The sequence below is a fragment of the Odontesthes bonariensis genome, chromosome 19, assembly GCF_027942865.1.
Source record: "Odontesthes bonariensis isolate fOdoBon6 chromosome 19, fOdoBon6.hap1, whole genome shotgun sequence".
NCBI lineage: Eukaryota > Metazoa > Chordata > Actinopteri > Atheriniformes > Atherinopsidae > Odontesthes > Odontesthes bonariensis.
The window spans coordinates 3,117,339-3,134,690 of record NC_134524.1 but is presented as its reverse complement, the minus strand read 5'-3'; the positions used below and the strand labels follow the sequence as shown (position 1 = coordinate 3,134,690).

At 40.7% G+C, this 17,352-nt stretch overlaps 1 protein-coding gene across 1 annotated transcript; it reads right to left on the bottom strand.

Annotated features, from left to right (window-relative positions):
* Window positions 1-259: 259 nt before the first annotated feature.
* cyp17a2 (cytochrome P450, family 17, subfamily A, polypeptide 2) lies at window positions 260-12,462 on the bottom strand. Its single transcript, XM_075451181.1, has 9 exons — window positions 11,918-12,462; window positions 7,711-7,831; window positions 6,913-7,051; window positions 2,909-3,138; window positions 2,697-2,783; window positions 1,533-1,748; window positions 1,273-1,442; window positions 610-713; window positions 260-525 (listed from the first exon to the last, which is right to left on the bottom strand). The coding sequence occupies exons 1-9, from the start codon at window positions 12,163-12,165 to the stop codon at window positions 260-262; spliced, it is 1,581 nt and encodes a 526-aa protein (XP_075307296.1). The 5' UTR covers window positions 12,166-12,462.
* Window positions 12,463-17,352: the final 4,890 nt, after the last annotated feature.

Below are 17,352 nucleotides of genomic sequence, written 5' to 3'. Positions count from 1 at the left end.
AGTTAGCCAGCAAGAGTTAGCGTTGTTAGCAATTTTTCTTCACTGAATACGAAAGACGGGACAAAATATCTGGGATGAAAGTTTATTGTAACCTTAACGAAACAAATTACTGAAGAATAAAAAACAGTTTTGTTAATAATTCTGTGTGTAGCCATTAGCTTCGGTGATTATATAAACAGGTTTTTACTTCGTTAACCGATTAGCAAAGGAACTTTTTTTTTGTCTTGCAACTTAGCATGACTGTTGGCTCCTCCCCCTTTCATTTTGCCCCGCCCTCCCACCCTGGCCTGGGAATAACTACGACCGTATAAGGCAAAGGTTGCAGGACCACACCCAGTCGCCCCTGCAAGTTAGGTGGGGAAGCCCCATCTGGCAGCCTGAAACTCATTCGCTGGAGCAGAGAAGACAAGAAAAGGAAGAGCTCCGTTCTGGCCAGCGATTCGCCAACGCAGACTCGAGGTCCCGCCCCAAATGGTAGGAAACAGGGTGGTGTGAAACGCTGGCCCTGGTCGTCAAGGAAACGATCTGGAATGGCGGGAAAACGCAGGAATAAGAGGTGTGTTCACTGATGCTCTTTGGAAAGCTGGTGTTTATCTTCCTGTGTGTTACCTGGGTTGAACAAATCCGGTTTGTCCCAGTGTTGGGGGTCATGGTGAATCCACCACATGTTGACCAAAACACGAATTCCCTCACTGACGGCATGACCTCCAATGCTACAGGAGACAACGTGATTGTTAGCATTGAATGGGCCAACAGTTATTTTCAGTTTTAGATCTCGCAGTAAAAGTCTTACAACCCTTCATTCTTTAGACATTAACCCGTAACAGACGATGTGTCTCTGTGACAGACTGCTGGCAACAAAGTGTCCAAAGATACAATTTAAAATGGCTTCTTTGCTAAAGCTGTTTGTTTTGTGTAAAAATACTGCTAAAGACCATTTTAAAAGATCTGGATCCTTGGAAGTCATATTTAAAGAAATAAGGGTTGGATCAACACTTTGACACAATGCTGTACATTAAATATAATCATGGGGGAAAAGTATCAAAAAGAGCTTTTTGTCCTGATGTGAATGATTTTATTCACTTAGACGTTGATTCATACCCAATAAAGTAACCAATGCTGTCAACGCTGGGAACGGGACTTTCCTCAGCACACTTTCAGAAACTCATAAATTGAGTTAATTTTTGGTTGGCCAACAGTCCCAATTACCATTTAAATCCATATATACACAGTTAGTTTGTTGATAAACCAGCCTGATGTGTGGGTTCGTACCTGCTGCTGGTCATGGCGGTGTGGGGGATCAGCACGGGGCTGACCGGGCGGATCCTCATCCCCTCATTGATGACACAGTCCAGGTACGGCAGCCGGCCGCGGTCCGACACGCTCACCGCTCGCTCGCTGCCCACATTCTCGTCCAGCTCCTTCTGCACACGCTGTTGGACCTGGAAGGGGCGGAGCAACACAACCAACCATGAGGAGCGACCCTTGATGCCCCAGCAGCCGCATGGCGTCAGTAGGACGGGCGCCGGTACCTCGGGGTGGTGCAGCAGGTAGGCCAGAATCCACAGCAGTGTGGTGGACGTCGTCTCCACTCCGGCTCCAAAGGCCTCGGCCGCCGTCATCAGCACGTGGTCGTCCGTTATCCCCTCCTCCTGAGACCCAGACGACTTTTGACCCTGCCCAGTTTTGGTCTGGCCTTTGAGCAAGGCATCAAGAAGGTCCCGAGGGTCGCCATCACTGAGTGATGCCTGTTACACACCAGAGAGAAAATTTAAATTAGGTTTAATTTAAAATTTGAAGCGAAGAATCGGGACATTCATTAACTCATTAATTGAATTTGGATCTTATTCTTCAAGTCATCTTAAAAATGTCGGATGGACTGTTGCACAGAGTGGTCGGACTGAGTCCCAGAGTAAGGCGTTCAGGGTCTCCACAGCTTAAATCTTTCCTCGACCATCCTTTAGTCCAGAGATACTCATCGTGCGGCTCCTCGAGCTTTAATTGGCGACATAGCAGCTTATAACAATATGGTAACAATAAAAATAAATTTTTTCAAATAACATACAGCGAATACTGCACAGTATTAAGTATTTTTATTAAGTTTGCGTTTTTGTAGTATTAAGTATTTTTATTAAGTATTAATTAAGGCTTAAAGGTGTTTCCTAAAGGGGGCACACTGTTAAACCTGGCAACGCAGCCCGCTTAAACCACCTCACACTTTGACCGCAGAGCACGCTAGCTCCTTTAGCCAGCGAGAGATGCAGGCAAAATGGCTCGGTTTTTAATTAAAAAAGGGCAAAAACCAGCACAAAAACCATGCTCATCCTGAATGTCTCACTATGATTACAACAACAAACTACAAATACAACATGAAGAAATTCGAGGACATGCACGCCAGCTTCCGCTCATCCCAGTATTAAGGTAAATGTGGTCTTAATTGAAAATGTATTGGCTGTGTTGTTTCTTTTTTTGTGGGAGGTTTTATATGTAGAAATGCATATTTGCAAAAGGGGACTTTAGTATGTTGTCGTAAAAGTGGCTCTGCCCTTGATTTTGCTGCCAATGTGGCTCTTGTGAAAAACATAGTGAGCATCACTGGTTTAGTCTGTGTGAACTGTAGTGAACCCTGCGGCCTGCAGGGGGCGCCGCTGCTGTGTCCTCACAGGAAAAGCCTTCCAGCCTGCAGGGTCTGTTACCTTGTGCTCCTCCAGTTTGCGGCTCAGCAGTCGATCTCTGACGGCGATGCACTCCTTCAGTTTACGGAGAGACGCGTTGGGAAAGATCTGAAGGACAAAGAAGCCGTTTCCATTTCATGTAATTACTGAAGCGTATGAACCATTAAAGCCAAACATGTAAATAATGGGGTGCAAACATCTCCAACAGAGGCTGTGACGCATCTCTGCCGTACCTTCATCCAGGGGTAGATGTCCACCAGGCCTCCTCTGGCGATCGTCTCCACGATGCCGTTGTTGTATCGGATCACCTCCTGCAGCTCGGCGTCGCCATGGCGATATGTGCTGCTGAACACCAGCGTGCACACGACGTTGGTGACGGCTCTGGTCACCGCGGGACACGGGTCGAAACCACGAGCTCCGTTTGCCAGCAGCTCGACGCACAGACCGTCCACTGCGGATAAAACTGCAAAGAGCATTTAGTTTAGCTTCAGTTTCCAACCTGAGGAGACTCTGAGCGGCCTTTAAACAGGGTCAGATATTAGATCAGATATTAGGTCAGATATTAGATCAGATATTAGGTCAGATATTAGATCAGATATTAGATCAGATATTAGATCAGATATTAGATCAGATATTAGGTCAGATATTAGATCAGATATTAGGTCAGATATTAGATCAGATATTAGGTCAGATATTAGGTCAGATATTAGATCAGATATTAGATCAGATATTAGGTCAGATATTAGATCAGATATTAGGTCAGATATTTGATCAGATATTAGGTCAGATATTAGGTCAGATATTAGATCAGATATTAGATCAGATATTAGGTCAGATATTAAATCAGATATTAGGTCAGATATTTGATCAGATATTAGGTCAGATATTAGGTCAGATATTAGATCAGATATTAGGTCAGATATTTGATCAGATATTAGGTCAGATATTAGGTCAGATATTAGATCAGATATTAGATCAGATATTAGGTCAGATATTAAATCAGATATTAGATCAGATATTAGATCAGATATTAGGTCAGATATTAAATCAGATATTAGATCAGATATTTGATCAGATATTAGGTCAGATATTAAATCAGATATTAGATCAGATATTAAATCAGATATTAGATCAGATATTAGGTCAGATATTAGATCAGATATTAGATCAGATATTAGATCAGATATTAGGTCAGATATTAGGTCAGATATTAGGTCAGATATTAGGTCAGATATTAAATCAGATATTAGATCAGATATTAGATCAGATATTAGGTCAGATATTAGATCAGATATTAGGTCAGATATTAGATCAGATATTAGATCAGATATTAGATCAGATATTAGATCAGATATTAGATCAGATATTAGGTCAGATATTAGGTCAGATATTAAATCAGATATTAGATCAGATATTAGATCAGATATTAGGTCAGATATTAGATCAGATATTAGGTCAGATATTAGATCAGATATTAGATCAGATATTAGATCAGATATTAGATCAGATATTAGATCAGATATTAGGTCAGATATTAGGTCAGATATTAAATCAGATATTAGATCAGATATTAGATCAGATATTAGATCAGATATTAGATCAGATATTAGGTCAGATATTAGGTCAGATATTAGGTCAGATATTAGATCAGATATTAGGTCAGATATTAGATCAGATATTAGATCAGATATTAGATCAGATATTAGATCAGATATTAGATCAGATATTAGGTCAGATATTAGATCAGATATTAGATCAGATATTAGGTCAGATATTAGATCAGATATTAGATCAGATATTAGGTCAGATATTAGATCAGATATTAGATCAGATATTAGATCAGATATTAGGTCAGATATTAGATCAGATATTAGATCAGATATTAGGTCAGATATTAGGTCAGATATTAGATCAGATATTAGGTCAGATATTAGGTCAGATATTAGGTCAGATATTAGATCAGATATTAGATCAGATATTAGGTCAGATATTAGGTCAGATATTAGATCAGATATTAGATCAGATATTAGGTCAGATATTAGATCAGATATTAGATCAGATATTAGGTCAGATATTAGGTCAGATATTAGATCAGATATTAGATCAGATATTAGGTCAGATATTAGATCAGATATTAGGTCAGATATTAGGTCAGATATTAGATCAGATATTAGGTCAGATATTAGATCAGATATTAGGTCAGATATTAGATCAGATATTAAATCAGATATTAGATCAGATATTAGGTCAGATATTAGGTCAGATATTAGATCAGATATTAGATCAGATATTAGATCAGATATTAGATCAGATATTAGGTCAGATATTAGATCAGATATTAGATCAGATATTAGGTCAGATATTAGGTCAGATATTAGATCAGATATTAGATCAGATATTAGGTCAGATATTAGGTCAGATATTAGATCAGATATTAGATCAGATATTAGGTCAGATATTAGATCAGATATTAGATCAGATATTAGATCAGATATTAGATCAGATATTAGATCAGATATTAGGTCAGATATTAGCAGTAGGCTGCTGTTAAAAGATGTATTCTCTTCATTTGTGAATGATTTCCTGTAACTTTCTCTGCTGACCCATCCTTCTGCTTCACACCTGAGTGTGATGCGGTCAGAATCAGAGTCTGAAAAACAGCAGCTTCTTCTCCCAGAAACAGACGGATGAACATAAAGGCTCTAGCATGGTTGCCGCGTCTGCTAGCTCGAGCGGTGTTGATGACGTCATGATTTCGTGCCGGCTATATACGGCGGCGCGAGTCGATGCGCCAGTAGTTGCAATCTTCTCCGTCACAGAGGTGGCGCTGCTACCTGAAGGTTAGCGCTGCTCTACAACCACGAAAGTGGAGAAGAAAACAATGAAGAGCAGGAATACTGTCATCAATGATACTGCTGCTGTATCTGGATCATTTTAATTTTTTTATTCAGTTAAAAGAGGTGAAGGTCTGAAGCCCCCGGCATCAACAGAGTCTCTGCCCTCTTCTTTGCCTTCACATATCTGTCACCTTTAAGCTGGATTTACAGCCGACCCGTGACGTCAAAATGACGTTTCAGGCCTGCCGCTTTGCCTTCAAAAGACGGCGCATCGCTTTGTCGTGCACCAGTCGATTTTTGTAACTCAACTGCGCCAAGAACGACAGACCGGATGGACCAATTAGAGACCGGCTCAATCAGGAGGTGCGTTTGTACAGCAGCTGTACGAAACTGCAGTGAAACAGCACAGGGAGCACGTAAACTCCCAAAACTGGTGCACAGAGATGGGCAGAACTTTGGGGAAAGAGGGAGAGTTCTGTAAGAATGTGTGGAAGCAGCTACGGGACAGATACGTGAAGGCAAAGAAGAGGGCAGAGACTCAGAGTGGTGATGCCGGGGGCTTCAAACCTTCACCTCTTTTAACTGAATTAAAAAATTAAAATGATCCAGATACTGCAGCAGCATCATTAATGACAGTATTCCTGCTCTTCATTAGCCTGGCTGACGCGTCCACATCTGGATGAGATGGTGGTCTGGGAACTAGGTGTGCATTTTCTCGTATTTGAGGCGTGGTTTACGAATGCCTAGAGCCGTTTATTGGGCGCTACGAATGTCTATCAAATGGCGTCTGGTTCTTCCCATGCTGCTTTGCGCGCGATTCATAGCCAATTGTATCACTTATACCAGATGACGTATGTAGAGCGACAGAAATTCGACGAGGAAGAAGAAGAACGTTGCTCTTTTTTAAAAGTAAACTTGCGTTCTAAGCTAAACTTTCTAAGGCTGCATCGAACGGTAACGTTGTGTCCGCTGCCATGTTGGATTAACACTCTACAAGCTTCGGTGTCGCGCATAGACGTCGTCATCGTCTTGCTGCCCCCCCCCCCCCACCCCCGTTCTGTGATTGGTTCCCCAACTCAGGCAAAAATAAGGGCGGTGGTTTCCAGGCTGCCTTTGCAGTGTGAATGAAATTGCGGGCAAAGCAGCATGGGAATTCCCAGGCTAGCTCTTCATTGTTTTCTTCTCCACTTTCGTGGTTGTAGAGCAGCGCTAACCTTCAGGTAGCAGCGACACCTCTGTGACGGAGAAGATTGCAACTACTGGCGCATCGATTCGCGCCGCCGTATATAGCCGGCACGAAATCGTGACGTCATCAACACCGCTCGCGCTAGCCGACGCAGCGACCATGCTAGAGGTTTTAAGAATGAATGCAGCTGAGTGGGGGGGGGGGGGGGGAGTACCGATGTCCTGCAGCCGGCCGGTTCCTTCCCCGAACAGGGTGAAGGAGTTGTGGACCAGGCGGCGGTGAAGCCTCCAGAGAGGAGAGTAGTCTGCGAACGCGATGTCTTTACCTCCTCTGGTCAGCAGGCTGGTGGTGACCTGAACGGGATATTAGACTGTAAAGCCACATGTTCTCAGCCGCAGGGCAAATATTAAATCTATATTTGAACATTAAAGTCTTGTTTTTCATTTAAAAAGTTCTATCAAACGGATTAATACATTTGTTTTGAGTGAAATGGGCCTTTTTTTTTGCCTCCAGTAAACACCAAAGAATCCTTGTCAGCGTGTTAAATGAGGGGAGAACAGAAACTTTAGGCTTCATGTAGTGACAGAAGTGGCAGATAAAAACCTCTCCACGTACTTTTAAACAGCTCTGAGAGCTACACTGGCACAACACTGATCTTTAAACTTTAAACAGGAGGAATGAAATAAAGGAAAAACAGAAAGAACTAAACGATAAAGTCTTTCTTGTTTTCACTGAGGATGGAGGTCTGATCTGGACTTTAGATAATGATTCTGGTTTTTATCATCACTTTCTGAATCTTTTCTTAGTTTTTTTCAGCTTTTTCATCCTGCCAACAGTCCAACACCCAAAGATGAATAACACGACACCAAAGAAGTCGTTTAATAACTTAGAACTTCAACAATCAAATGGCTGTGAACATATTTGAGGAATATCTAACTCGCCTGTTTCTATGTTCTGTGTTCTTTCTTAGATTAAAGGTTGGAGGCAGTTTATCTCTCAGTGCACGTCTCACCATGCTGGGCCGGCCAGCGAAGTCCTTCCCCCTCTGCAGCAGAACCTCTCGGGCGTGTCGATGGCTGTTCACCACCACGGTGTAATGAGGGCCGAGGCGGAGCGCAAACAGGGGCCCCAACCTGGATAATAATAATAACAATAACTAGTCCCTCTCAATATTAACTGAGTGAATTAGTTCTCCCACTCTTTAACCATTCCTTACCAGAATTAACCTGTACAATAATATCTCTAACTAGTCTTTACAAACATGAATAAGGTAAAGTAAAGATTACTGAAACCTTCAGAATACTAAACAGTCCCTTAAACCCTTAAATAACCCTCTCAAACATTCTTAATAATATCTAGTTTTCTCAGACACGAACTATTCATTTAGCTCGTTAACTAGTCCTTCTGAACATTAAGGAGTTTCTACTATATTAACTAGTCCCTCTAAACGTTAAGGAGTTTCTACTATATTAACTAGTCCCTCTAAACATTAATGAGTTTCTACTATATTAACTAGTCCCTCTAAACATTAAGGAGTTTCTACTACATTAACTAGTCCTTCTGAACATTAAGGAGTTTCTACTATATTAACTAGTCCCTCTAAACGTTAAGGAGTTTCTACTATATTAACTAGTCCCTCTAAACATTAAGGAGTTTCTACTACATTAACTAGTCCTTCTGAACATTAAGGAGTTTCTACTATATTAACTAGTCCCTCTAAACGTTAAGGAGTTTCTACTATATTAACTAGTCCCTCTAAACATTAATGAGTTTCTACTATATTAACTAGTCCCTCTAAACATTAATGAGTTTCGACTATATTAACTAGTCCTTCTAAACATTAAGGAGTTTCTACTATATTAACTAGTCCCTCTAAACGTTAGGGAGTTTCTACTATATTAACTAGTCCTTCTAAACATTAATGAGTTTCTACTACATTAACTAGTCCTTCTAAACATTAAGGAGTTTCTACTACATTAACTAGTCCTTCTAAACATTAAGGAGTTTCTACTATAGTAACTAGTCCTTCTAAACATTAAGGAGTTTCTACTATATTAACTAGTCCTTCTAAACATTAATGAGTTTCTACTACATTAACTAGTCCTTCTAAACATTAAGGAGTTTCTACTATATTAACTAGTCCCTCTAAACATTAAGGAGTTTCTACTACATTAACTAGTCCCTCTAAACATTAATGAGTTTCTACTACATTAACTAGTCCCTCTAAACATTTAGGAGTTTCTACTATAGTAACTAGTCCCTCTAAACATTAATGAGTTTCTACTACATTAACTAGTCCTTCTAAACATTAAGGAGTTTCTACTATAGTAACTAGTCCCTCTAAACATTAAGGAGTTTCTACTACATTAACTAGTCCTTCTAAACATTAAGGAGTTTCTACTATATTAACTAGTCCCTCTAAACATTAAGGAGTTTCTACTACATTAACTAGTCCTTCTAAACATTAAGGAGTTTCTACTATAGTAACTAGTCCTTCTAAACATTAAGGAGTTTCTACTATATTAACTAGTCCTTCTAAACATTAAGGAGTTTCTACTACATTAACTAGTCCTTCTAAACATTAAGGAGTTTCTACTATATTAACTAGTCCCTCTAAACATTAAGGAGTTTCTACTACATTAACTAGTCCTTCTAAACATTAAGGAGTTTCTACTATAGTAACTAGTCCTTCTAAACATTAAGGAGTTTCTACTATATTAACTAGTCCTTCTAAACATTAAGGAGTTTCTACTATAGTAACTAGTCCCTCTAAACATTAAGGAGTTTCTACTACATTAACTAGTCCTTCTAAACATTAAGGAGTTTCTACTATATTAACTAGTCCCTCTAAACATTAAGGAGTTTCTACTACATTAACTAGTCCTTCTAAACATTAAGGAGTTTCTACTATAGTAACTAGTCCTTCTAAACATTAAGGAGTTTCTACTATATTAACTAGTCCTTCTAAACATTAAGGAGTTTCTACTATATTAACTAGTCCCTCTAAACATTAAGGAGTTTCTACTACATTAACTAGTCCTTCTAAACATTAAGGAGTTTCTACTATAGTAACTAGTCCTTCTAAACATTAAGGAGTTTCTACTATATTAACTAGTCCTTCTAAACATTAAGGAGTTTCTACTACATTAACTAGTCCCTCTAAACATTAATGAGTTTCTACTACATTAACTAGTCCTTCTAAACATTAAGGAGTTTCTACTATAGTAACTAGTCCTTCTAAACATTAAGGAGTTTCTACTATATTAACTAGTCCTTCTAAACATTAAGGAGTTTCTACTATAGTAACTAGTCCCTCTAAACATTAAGGAGTTTCTACTACATTAACTAGTCCTTCTAAACATTAATGAGTTGACACTATATTAACTAGTCCCTCTAAACATTAAGGAGTTTCTACTATATTAACTAGTCCCTCTAAACATTTAGGAGTTTCTACTATATTAACTAGTCCCTCTAAACATTAAGGAGTTTCTACTATATTAACTAGTCCCTCTAAACATTAAGGAGTTTCTACTATATTAACTAGTCCCTCTAAACATTAAGGAGTTTCTACTACAGTAACTAGTCCCTCTGAACATTAAGGAGTTTCTACTATATTAACGAGTCCCTCTAAACATTAAGGAGTTTCTACTACATTAACTAGTCCCTCTAAACATTAAGGAGTTTCTACTACAGTAACTAGTCCCTCTGAACATTAAGGAGTTTCTACTACATTAACTAGTCCCTCTAAACATTAAGGAGTTTCTACTACAGTAACTAGTCCCTCTAAACATTAAGGAGTTTCTACTACATTAACTAGTCCCTCTAAATATTAAGGAGTTTCTACTACAGTAACTAGTCCCTCTGAACATTAAGGAGTTTCTACTACATTAACTAGTCCCTCTGAACATTAAGGAGTTTCTACTATATTAACGAGTCCCTCTAAACATTAAGGAGTTTCTACTACATTAACTAGTCCCTCTAAACATTAAGGAGTTTCTACTACATTAACTAGTCCCTCTAAACATTAAGGAGTTTCTACTACAGTAACTAGTCCCTCTGAACATTAAGGAGTTTCTACTACATTAACTAGTCCCTCTAAACATTAAGGAGTTTCTACTACAGTAACTAGTCCCTCTAAACATTAAGGAGTTTCTACTACATTAACTAGTCCCTCTAAATATTAAGGAGTTTCTACTACAGTAACTAGTCCCTCTGAACATTAAGGAGTTTCTACTACATTAACTAGTCCCTCTGAACATTAAGGAGTTTCTACTATATTAACGAGTCCCTCTAAACATTAAGGAGTTTCTACTATATTAACTAGTCCTTCTAAACATTAATGAGTTTCTACTACATTAACTAGTCCTTCTAAACATTAATGAGTTGACACTATATTAACTAGTCCTTCTGAACATTAAGGAGTTTCTACTATATTAACTAGTCCTTCTAAACATTAATGAGTTTCTACTACATTAACTAGTCCTTCTAAACATTAATGAGTTGACACTATATTAACTAGTCCTTCTGAACATTAAGGAGTTTCTACTATATTAACTAGTCCTTCTGAACATTAAGGAGTTTCTACTATATTAACTAGTCCTTCTAAACATTAATGAGTTTCTACTATATTAACTAGTCCCTCTAAACATTAAGGAGTTTCTACTACATTAACTAGTCCCTCTAAACATTAATGAGTTTCTACTATATTAACTAGTCCCTCTAAACATTAATGAGTTTCGACTACATTAACTAGTCCCTCTAAACATTAAGGAGTTTCTACTACATTAACTAGTCCTTCTAAACATTAAGGAGTTTCTACTACATTAACTAGTTCTTATACACATTAAGGAGTTTCTACTACATTAACTAGTCCTTATACACATAAATTAATCCATCCAAACATAAATCAATAAGATTTCCTTCCACACACTAAGTGTTCCTCTCACACTTTACCAGTCCCTGTAAATATTAACTAGTCTTTGCTAATATTAACCAGCCCTTCGACACATCAACTCTTCCTGACGAACATGAGGTCTAATAAACATTTTTACATTTTTAGAAACAGTTCTTCAGTAATATGAGCTTTTACATCCAAAACTTAGCGAGTTTTCCCGTTCTTTGCTTTGTCCGGTCACATTTTAACTAGTCCCTGCAAACCCTGTACACATTCCTTAACCAGTCCTCCTTAACTAAGGGAGTCAGAGGCTCCGTGGTCTCACCTGCGAGCCAGCTGGGTGAACAGGAGGTGAGGAGGGAGGCCCCCCCCCAGCCACGGGAGGCTGCCCAGGACGGGGACCCATGGCAGGCAGGGGATGGAGCCCCCAGCCGGGGGAGAGCACGGAGGTTCGGTTTGTGGAACAGCTCCCCGTGAGATTAGGAAGGAGACGGCCACCAGGCCGAGGGCGAAGACCAGGAGGATGGAGGGAGAGAAAGAGGTGTAGAAGGAGGAGAGGAGGCAGGCGGCCATGGCTGCGAGGAGGCAGAATGAGGAGGCAGAATGAGCAGCCCGGACTTTAATCTGAGCTCCACCCCAGGAGGCCTTGGAGAGGTCAGAGGTCGTGTGAGCGTGTTGTTGCTGATGCGTGACCGTGGCGATGAACGTGTTTATCTCGGTCAGACAGCCTTGATGCTATCAGGCTGCGTGTCACTGGTCGCCACGGCGACCTTAAAGCAGAGAGATGGGGCGGCGGTTCGCCCCCCCACAACAGTTTGTTGTCTTTGGACACATTTTGATCAACTTCACCTTATAAAGCAGAAAACAAACCTCCGGTGATGCGGTAATAAGAACATTTTCAGCTTTTATCAACAAAACCATGAGATTCTGCTGCTTTATCAGTTTTTATCAGCTCAGATTCCTCTGCAGCTGTGACACAAAGTCACCCTGACTGATCCATAACTTTACTGTTCTGAGGTGCACGTTTCATGCCTCAGGGCTGCATAAAACTCTGGATTTAAAGTTTTAAATAGAATAAAATATACATGACACGTAGTTTTATTGTTCTTTAGCTCTGGGGTTTTAGATTAGTTTTTGTACTGGGCCTGGGTCCAGACCTGGTTTAGGAATGGGTTTAGACTCTGTTTTCACTTGGTTTAGCTCTTTATTTTAACTAGTTTTGGGCTCATTTGGGTCTAGATTTAGATTTGGTTTTAGAATAACTTTAGACTTTGTCTTGACTTTGCTGTCCACTGGGTTTTCAAATGGTTTTTGAACCAGTTTTGAACTGGTTTTGTTATGGGTTTAGATTCTTTTTCGACTTGGTTTTAGCCTTAGTTTGTACTCATTTTGAATTCTTTTAATCTGGTTTTAGCATGTTGTTAAACCCACTTGGATTAAATTTAGATTTGGTTTCAGAAAACCAATCCAAAAACTAGTCTAAATCCCTGAAGTCTAAACCAGGACTTTAAGGTTCTAGACTGGTTTTGTACTGGTTTGGGTCTAGATTTGGACTGGTTCTGGATATGGTTTTACTCTGGTTTCTGATTGGTTGTAGAATTGGCTTTAGACTGGGTTTGAAGTCAGTTTAAGACTTAGTTCTGACTGATTTTGGACTGGTTCTAATGTGCTGTTGAACTTGGTTTTAAGCAGGTTTCTGGCTTGACTTCTTTTTTTTTTAAGTTTGTCTTTATTTAGGATCATTACCTGTCAATCATACTATTTATCAGAGGTATATATATAACTAGAACAGAAACACGAGGTGAAAAATAAAACCACAAAGGGAAAAAAAGAAAAAGAGATTTGATAGATTTCATATAAAATACCATACCATTCCCTAATAGGTGGGGTATCTGGTTTAAGCCATTTCCTTGTGATTGCTTTTTTCTGGCTTGATTTGAACTTGATTTTGTAATGTTTTGAGTTGGTTCTGAACTTGATTTTGATCAGTTTTTGCGTCCGTTTGGGACATGATTTTGAACTGTTTTTAGCGTCCATAAAACTGTGATTTTGGGTTATTTCGGTGAGCAGAATCAGAAGGCCTTGTTTGCGTCTTTGCATGCAGAGTGAGTCTGGCAGCAGTCAGACGCCTTCTGATGGTGGTGGAAATCTAAAACTGGTCCCTTAAATGAACAAAGTGTGAGTCAGTGGCTGCAGACGACAGAAACTGAAGGCCGAGGATTTTCTGACGCCACGGGGCTCTGAACACGTTTCTGTATCCATCGCAGTGTTGTTGGTAACAGGTGGAGGGAGCAGGAGGTGGCACAGCGCCATGGCAACAGTCTCCCTGGCTTCGCCCACACACACATTGCTCCATCATCTGTCTTGATATAGTCTCTTCACACGTTCGTGGAAGCTGGGTTTCTCTCCTCGTCGGCTGGTTGCTCACGCTGCAGCCTCGCCGCCCGGCTGGTCGCGTGCTGCCGGCGCTGACTGAGTCGTCGTGTTTCCGTCAGTCTGCGTAAAAAAACACTCAAACGTAAGCGGCTCCCGCAGCTGAAGGAGGAACACTGCGTGAGCAGGTGCTGGTTCTGTTGTTTCAGGTGAGAGTCAGCAGGCTGAGGCGGTCACAGCTCAGAGAGACGTACGAACGAGGCTCTGCCTTCTGAAGGTTCGGTGCTTTGCAGGGCCGGCCCAAGCCTTTATGGGGCCTTGAGCAGAATTTCCATTGGGGCCCCCCTACCATCACCTCAGCTCCAGATGCCTCATTATTCCACAGGCTACACTGTTATGTGTGTAACGGACCCACAATCATTAGCATTATTTGTAATCATCTAACATTATACAGGTGTCATTCTTGTTTTTAAACCTTAAAGGGATAGGAAACTCATAACTATGGTTTAATTAACTTCTACATAAAGAGTGATGTATAAGTATGGCTCATTAATTTAACTATTTGAAAGTAACATCAGCAGGCTGGAGACTGCGTTTATAGTAAACACGTTAAATAGTTTAATTTCTTTCAGATGTGCAATGGTGTGCAAAATATTCAAAATCCAAACACAAAATAGACTCAAATGACATTCACATTATCTTACAGAAAAATAAAGTTGTAATCAAAATTAAATACTTAAATAATAAATACAATACTTAAATAAATTTGCCCAACGGTGGCAGCAGCCAACAGGAGGCATAAATTAACCTAGTATTAGTATTTTGTCAAAATTATTATTATTTTTTCTGGTGTAATACAATTTCGTTTAAATTATTCAATGTTATATTAATTTCATGTATATATTTACTTTTTTATCACAACGTCTCGGTGCTCTCTGGGGCCCCCTGGCGGCGTGGGGGCCCTAAGCGACCGCGTAGTATCTGTGTAATTCAGATAAAAGGTTTGGGGATTCCATTTAATGGAGCTGAAGAGAAAAGATCTGATGGAACACAGTGACTTCAGTTAAGTTCACCTGTGTGCAGTCAGAGGGTGACGACACCTCCCAGCCCCCCCACAGTGAAGCATGGTGGCGGCAGCATCATTCTGTGGGGATGTTTTCCATCAGCAGGGTCTGCCCTGACGAAGTTTATTAACCTCCATCAGGTCTGAGTGTAGCTGCAGTCAGACTGATCCTCGGGACACTTAAAGTGTGAGAATGATCAGTTAACCTGAGGTTCAGATGCTGGAACAGCTACTTTTCTTCTCAGTTTATTCATTAAATTGTAGAAAAAGCAGAATTTGAAGTGGATTTATTATATTTTTGTGTGTTAAAGCGGAACAACTTAAAGTATTCTTAGTGCACGGCTGCCTATGAACTAATTTGCATGTTTGATCAGTAAAATAAAGTTTGTTTCATAAGAATTATAAATATTTATTGTAAAAATGGCACAAATATTCAGACAATATATCAGTAACATGTTGTTATTTATATGATTGTATGATCAGTCAAACTTTTCACACATTTCTAAGAATAAGAATTAGTACTTTAATATAATAATTTACAGCATACTTTGTTATTATATTATATTATATTATATTATATTATATTATATTATATTAAATTACATTCAGAGAATACAGTTTTAAAATAAGCGAAATGAACATAACATGTGAACTGAAGCCCAGACATTTATCTGACTGGTATGGTTTAAAGATCACTGAGCAGCAGCTCAAACATTTACTCTGTAAATCTCACTTCAGCCCTTTGGACAGTTTTGTGGGTCCATTTCAGATGATCCCCAAACAAACCCGTCTGAATTACCGTCTGTAACAAACAGGAGAAACACTGAACTCTGGATATTTGTCAGAATTTAACTGGTGAATTAAAGCTGCAGTTCCTCTGTTGGCCACTAGATGCTGCTGAGGGGCGCTTTAGTTGTGCATGTTTTTTGTTTTTTTTTACATTTTTAGAAGTTTTATGTTTATCTGGCAGTTTGAAGGTGGCCTGTTACCTTGTTTTAAGACTTTATTTTCACATTTATGTATCATCTTCCTCTGAGAGGTCGGTTCCAGCAGGTAAACCCAGACATCCCTCTCCAGCTCCCCCTGGAGGATCCCGAGGCGTTCCCAGGCCTGATGGGATATATAATCCCTCCAGAGAGTTCTGGTTCTGACCCGGGGCCTCCTACGACCCTGGAAGAAATCGACTCTGCTCCTCCTGAATCTGAGGTTCAACGATCCTCCGGAGTCTCCATCACAGACTGACGGAGAAGCTGAGCTCCATCACAGACTGACGGAGGAGAAGCTGAGCTCCATCACAGACTGACGGAGCAGCTGAGCTCCATCTGAGCTCCATCACAGACTGACGGAGCAGCTGAGCTCCATCTGAGCTCCATCACAGACTGACGGAGCAGCTGAGCTCCATCTGAGCTCCATCACAGACTGACGGAGAAGCTGAGCTCCATCTGAGCTCCATCACAGACTGACGGAGCAGCTGAGCTCCATCTGAGCTCCATCACAGACTGACGGAGCAGCTGAGCTCCATCTGAGCTCCATCACAGACTGACGGAGAAGCAGAGCTCCATCACAGACTGACGGAGAAGCTGAGCTCCATCACAGACTGACGGAGAAGCTGAGCTCCATCACAGACTGACGGAGCAGAAGAGCTCCATCACAGACTGACGGAGAAGCTGAGCTCCATCACAGACTGACGGAGCAGCTGAGCTCCATCACAGACTGACGGAGAAGCTGAGCTCCATCACAGACTGACGGAGAAGCTGAGCTCCATCACAGACTGACGGAGCAGAAGAGCTCCATCACAGACTGACGGAGAAGCTGAGCTCCATCACAGACTGACGGAGCAGAAGAGCTCCATCACAGACTGACGGAGAAGCTGAGCTCCATCACAGACTGACGGAGCAGCTGAGCTCCATCACAGACTGACGGAGAAGCTGAGCTCCATCACAGACTGACGGAGAAGCTGAGCTCCATCACAGACTGACGGAGCAGCTGAGCTCCATCACAGACTGACGGAGAAGCTGAGCTCCATCACAGACTGACGGAGAAGCTGAGCTCCATCTGAGCTCCATCACAGACTGACGGAGAAGCTGAGCTCCATCACAGACTGACGGAGAAGCTGAGGTCCATCACAGACTGAAGGAGAAGCTGAGCTCCATCACAGACTGAAGGAGAAGCTGAGCTCCATCACAGACTGACGGAGAAGCTGAGGTCCATCACAGACTGAAGGAGAAGCTGAGCTCCATCACAGACTGACGGAGAAGCTGAGCTCCATCACAGACTGGAGGAGAAGCTGAGCTCCATCACAGACTGACGGAGAAGCAGAGCTC